Below are 6000 nucleotides of genomic sequence, written 5' to 3' on the forward strand. Positions count from 1 at the left end.
CATCGACTAACGCGCAGTAGCGACATTAACCAAACAATTGACAATTCGAAAATTAAAGACAGGTTTCGACGGTGCCAGAAACTAATCTCCTGATTTGGAAGCCATTTCCATGTGCCAGTTGCACCAGGGTAGATGTGACTCGTCCGCCTGGGAAGGCAACTCATTAGGAGAAGGAAAACTATGATTTAAAACCTCCGCTACCTTTCGGCTGTATCCAGTCATTGAAAAAGCTTCAGGAGTCGACCTCGAGGCCAAATCAGAGCCGGAGTCCCTGTACGCATTTACGTTCTGGCAACTCCTGCGACGCCGCTGGAACCAACCGTATTGGCTTCTGCATTTCCATTTGGTCACTTCAGCGACGTGAAGAGAGGTGATTTGCTGCAAGGGAAACAGTCTATGCTCTATATCTATTTTACCCAGGCTTCGCACACTGGAGAGGACACTCCGTCTTCGCTATGCAGCGTCGGCACAACACGGGAAGCAGCAGTATATTGGTGATAAGTCTCCCGCTCAATTGGCATAGAGCGTGACGCCAGGAACTACTTCCGACGGTGAGAGTGGCCATCGCATCTCATTGGGCAGCTACCGCCCGCCTTACGCAGGGCAGTCCCCAGCCAGTAAGGTGCTGCCTCATTGGGTGAGTGGTGTTCAGGGTGAAAACCGAGAATCGGATTGACAGCTTTGCACCATGCAACAAAAAGAAGAAAACTCCTGCCCTAAAGTTGGGCACTTAGAACATCAGGAGAATGACACCAAGCTTTTCCGACGACCTACAAGAAATAGACAATGCACGCAAGACAACAATCATCGATATGGAACTGAGCAGACTGCAGCCCTTCAATAGACGAGGCTGCCAGATTCAGGAGCTGTCAAGGAGAAAAACTTCTCCTTTTTGTGACAGACGAAACCACCAAATGAGACTAGGGAGCATGGCTCCAACTCTGCTCCCAGATACAGACAGCAGCTGACACGGGAAACATCAAGAGAATGTATGACGGTGTCAAGCAGGCCCTAGGTCCAACACAGAAGAAAACTGCCCCTGTGAAGTCCGCCACAGGTGAGGTCATCCAGGACCCAGCGCAGCCGATGAAACGATGGGTGCAGCACAACTCTAAGCTTTACTCCAGCGAGAATGTACTTACCGAAGAAGCACTTAACGCAATCGAGTGCCTGCCTGTGTTGGAGGAGCTACACGGTGAACCAACCCTTGAAGAACTTAACGAGGCTCTGGTTTCGCTTGCCTCTGGTAAAGCACCTGGAAAAGACAGCATCCCTGCCGACGTGCTGCAAAGGGACCATCATCACTGAGCTGCATGAAATCTTCTGTCTCTGATGGAGAGAAGGCGAAGTACCAAACAGGACACGAGAGATACAAATATCGTCACTTTGTACAAGAACAAAGGCGACAGGAGTGACTGTAATAACTGCCGTGGCATCTCCCTCCTTAGCTTGGTCGGGAAGCTGTTTGCCGGAGTCGCACTGAAAAGGTTCCAGGTACTTGCGGAGAGAGTTTACCCAGAATCGCAGTGCGGATTCCAAACCAACAGGTCCACCATTGATATGGTGTTTTCCCTCGGACAATTGCAGGAGAAATGCAAGGAACAACGACAGCCACTCTACGTAGCCTTCATAGACCTCACGAAGGCTGTCGACCTGGTCAGCAGGGATGGTCTTTTCAAGATTGTCCCCAAGATCGGATGTCCACCCTGACCCCGCGGCATCATCAGATCCTTCCGTGAGCACGAAGGGCATCGTGGTTTTTGACGGCTCAACATCATTCCCTTTCGACATCCGAAGTGGAGTGAAGCAGGGCTGTGTCCTTGCGCCGACCTTGTGCGGGATCTTCTTCGCTAGAGTGCTGAAGCATGCCTTTGGATCTGCAACAGAGGGCATCTATCACCGGACCAGGTCAAACGGAAAGCCAGACTAAGTCCAAAGTCCAAAGTCCAGCTGAAATGCCTGCGTGACTTCCTCTTTGCCGACGATGCAGCTGTCACCGTCCACTCAGCGGAAGACCTTCAGCAGCTCATGAAGCGTTTCAGCGAGGCCTGCCGAGACTATGGACTGACCATCATCCTGAAGAAAACACAGGTTTTGGGTCAGGATGTGAACTCACCACCCTGCATTACAGTCTCTGACCATGTACTAGAGGTTGTCCACGACTTCGTGTACCTTGGCTTGACGATCTCCGAATCTTTTTCTTTCGACTCTGAGCTAAACAAGCGCATCGGCAAGGCAGCTACCACCTTTTCTAGAATGACAAAGAGAGTATGGTCCAACAAAATGCCGACGGAACATACCAAGATCCAGGTATACAGAGCTTGCGTCGTGAGCACACTGCTGTACGGCAGCGATTCCTGGACTCTTCGCGCCCGACAGGAGAGGAAGCTGAACGTCTTCCACTCGCGTTGTCTCGGACGCATACTCAAAATCACCTGGCAGGAAAAAGTCCCAAACAACACAATCATGGAGCGGACTGGAACTCCCAGCATGTACACTTTGCTGAAACAGAGACACCTGCGCTGGCTTTGTCATGTTGTGAAAATGGAACATCTAAGGAGAACTAGTGCAGGGAATGCACCCCACAGGCAGACCACAGCTGTGCTACAAAGATGTCTGCAAAAGGGATCTGAAAGCCTTGAAAATTGACCTCAGCAGATGTGAAACTTTGGCCTCTGGTCGCTCAGCTTGGAGGCAGGCTGTGCAGCAAGGCCTTTCCCAGTTTGGAGAGGCACTTGCCCTACAGACTGAGGCAAAGAGGCAAAGAAAGAAGGTCCGAGGTCAGGGAGACGGACCAGTGACAGACTACGTCTGCTCCCAGTGTGGAAGAGACTGCCACTCACGAATCGGCCTCTCCAAATTAAAAATCTGTAACAAGGAGATTGCACAAGAGAAATTTATTAAGTATCTTGGTCTTCTCATTGACTCACATCTCAGTTGGAAGTATCACATTTCACATATTTCAAGTAAGATTAAGAGATGTATTGGCATACTCTCTAAGATAAGGCACTCTGTGACCGATTTGGTCCTTGTAAAGGTGTATTACTCACTTATCTATCCCTTCCTGACTTATGGTTTAATAACTTGGGGGACTACATATCAAACAGCCCTCCTACCGCTCATCACCCTACAAAAAAGAGCTGTCAGAAAAATAACATTCTCAGAGTATAATTGCCACTCTAGTCCACTCTTGCGGAAATTGAAAATACTTAAAGTAATTGACTTAATATACTTGTATTGTGCTTTGTTTATGTATGACTATTACTCTAATAGATTGCCCTTAATTTTAAACGATTTTTTTAAGAGTATCAGCAAAGTGCATCAATATCAAACAAGAGTGGCATGTAAGATCTCATACTATCTGCCTAAAGCGAAGACCAACTATGGCAAATTTAACATTCGTTTTTCTGGAGCTAAGGTTTGGAATTCTATTAAAGAGTCATTAAAATCCAAGAGTCGTACCTGTTTCAAAGTCCTCTTAAAAGAATCGCTTATCTCCAACTACTGACTGGCTCATTGATGTACTTTATTTTCCAGTTTTTGCGTGTGCACTTCCCCTCGTTTATTGTTATTTTTGTGTGTGCGTGTGCGTGTGAATGGTAAATCGTGTCCTTAGTTCTATTTTAATGTAGGGTATTTGCAAATTGTTCCGCTTGGCCCAGCTACTTAGCTCGATTAGCTTGCTATTTCTAAGTGGCTGTGCCCTCTTCCTTGGTAATTTTTCTTTCTTTAATTTATGTAACACTGTGTAATTTCTGGGCACGAATAATAAAGATTGTTGTTGTTGTTGTTGCTGTTGTTGTTGTCCAGCCACACCAGACGCTGTTCCAGGGCCACCCTACAGAGGGCGACACCATAGTCTTCCGAGACTGAAGGGGTGCCAATCAATCAATCCATGTGCGGTTCAGTGCCACGCATTGAACCAAATTATACCAGTTCTTTCTAAAACAATAGATTAAAGGCAGATTTAAAGCAAACCTTAGAACAGGCTGGAGAAGGAATCGAACCCCTTAAATGTGATTAGCTAAGTTTGTTGGTTATAAGTTTGCAAGAGTAATCGCAAAATTTTACTCAATATCTTCTTTATAGCTAATTATTATTTCTTTGTTAGCACGTTGAAAATGTCATGCTGGTTTAAATCTAAAACGTGTTCGGGAAAGGAGCCACATATTTACCTAAATTATCGTTGGATCCTGGAATCAGTGGGTCCTCCATATTGTCACTCTGCCGCTTTTGTCTCCCCGACATTTCCATCTTGAACAACAGCTCTAGACTGCCGAAAACTACAACACAAACAACAAAATTAAAATTATTAACTTTTTTATTTTATTTTTTATTTAATTTTTTTATTTTATCAGACTTCGCCTTCAAAATTAAAACTATAAACAGAACATAACAACGTGAGACAGAAGATAAAGACAGATTTCCAGGGTGACCTGGAAAGGAAAGTGTATAGTTTAATTATGAATGGAACAAGTAGAGAGGGGGGAGGTACGTAGCAACCTCCGGCCGCGAAGGTCGCACAGCAGCCTCCATAAATATTTATAAGCCAAATTCCTGGGATAGGTAATCTCTTCTGAGACTTCAAATCCCTCACGTTGATGTGAAGATGGCAGACGTTTCGTAAACTGGTACTCCAGTTATTACTTGAAGTTTTGAGCTATGTTTCCTTCTTTATACATGAACATGGGTGAAGTGAACAGACGCAAAAAGTGGAACCTTTACATATTTGTGTCACGCAACCACGATATGGCGACCATAACGAAAAAACTGCGTTAGTTCCGATTCCATGTTTGGACTTAGGAAAACAATAGTCCTGGCCAATTATCTGGCGAGTTTAAGAAGAGGAGATTCAATGTGCCATATGGGATGACGATTTAAACTGAGATATTGTTACTGCCCGATATCGGCAAGGAAGTGGATCGGATGAAGCTTCTACTAAACCAGAATAAGCTTCAACTCCCGAGTGAAACGGAACTGCCCGTTGATTCAAATACAGAGCAGAGTAGTGACAGCGAGAGGGTGTAAACTTCGTTAGCAAGCAATATGATGAACTGCTTGTATTCCGAAAAAAAAAATGCTCTAGAAGAATTGCAAGCACTTGGGAAAAATTGCGGCTATGTTCATTCAGGTTTATCCTTCGGCAAATAACAAATATACTACTTTGTTTAAAAATAGCGATCTCGACTGAGAAGTAATCTATCTAATTCCGCTTACGTAGGCTCTTATTTCGATCAGGAATAAACAGAACAAGCTAAACAAAAGAAAACTTTCAAAAAGAAAAGCAATGGGATTCAAAAGTACAATCTTTACTCTTCTTCTTCTTTAGTAGCTAACAACTTTTCACTTGTCTTGAATTTTTTTGTACTTCATTGTTGTTATTGCAATAAATGATTTCTTGATACTTTTTCACATAAGGTAACGAGTCTTGAAATTGCAAAGTTTGCTTCTGTCACATCACAAAAGAGTTAGGTTATGATTTTTCACTAGATAATGCAATGATTTAACTTATAAGGACACTTGTCAAGCTGGAAAATTGGGCTCAAAAAGTGACTTTCGGTAATTTCAAAATCAGTAGTTTAAAACAACACGGTGTAGTGTTGTGACATCTGTCAATCAAACGAGCACGCGGTCAAAAGAGAACTCCCATTCCCCTTGTAATCGTTGCGAGCATGGAGTCAATAAATCACAGTTGAGTTTTTACTTTCGGTGGTTTTACTTGAACGGTGCAAAACACCACATCTGGCGACGAGGATCCACAAAGCGCATCCAGTCAGAGAATTCAAGTCCCAAAGCGCGGACAAAGCAATTCAAGTCCCGAAGCGCGGACAACACAACTAAAATCCCAAAGCGCGGACGACACAATCCTGACAAATATTCGACAACATGGCGGTTTCGGTTTCACTCCCGACTTTCCCGGCTTTCCAAGTGCATCTAGACGGCAATGTAGGCCCCAGGTGGAAGAAATGACTAGCCAGATTCGAGAATCTAATTGTAGGC

At 44.6% G+C, this 6000-nt stretch overlaps 2 protein-coding genes across 2 annotated transcripts in view; one reads left to right on the forward strand and one right to left on the reverse strand.

The window, feature by feature from the left end:
* The window catches only part of LOC146448579 (uncharacterized), a 51676-nt gene extending 47398 nt beyond the window's left edge, over positions 1 to 4278 (reverse strand). Inside the window, exon 1 of the mRNA XM_085102434.1 lies at positions 4176 to 4278. Coding sequence (XP_084958560.1) covers positions 4176 to 4254 — 79 coding nt within the window. The 5' untranslated portion in view covers positions 4255 to 4278. The remainder of the gene's footprint in view (positions 1 to 4175) is intronic.
* Positions 773 to 1379, forward strand: LOC146448580 (uncharacterized). Its single transcript, XM_085102429.1, has one exon. It carries the CDS (start codon positions 988 to 990, stop codon positions 1306 to 1308), a length of 321 nt encoding a protein of 106 aa, XP_084958555.1. The 5' UTR covers positions 773 to 987; the 3' UTR covers positions 1309 to 1379.
* Positions 4279 to 6000: the final 1722 nt, after the last annotated feature.

Source organism: Pavona decussata, unplaced genomic scaffold (genome assembly GCF_977016875.1).
Source record: "Pavona decussata unplaced genomic scaffold, jaPavDecu1.1 SCAFFOLD_885, whole genome shotgun sequence".
NCBI classification, from domain to species: Eukaryota; Metazoa; Cnidaria; class Anthozoa; order Scleractinia; family Agariciidae; genus Pavona; species Pavona decussata.

Coding starts and splice junctions, on each gene's coding strand:
- LOC146448580 (XM_085102429.1), top strand. CDS start 988: ATGTATGACGGTGTCAAGCAGGCCCTAGGTCCAACACAGAAGAAAACT.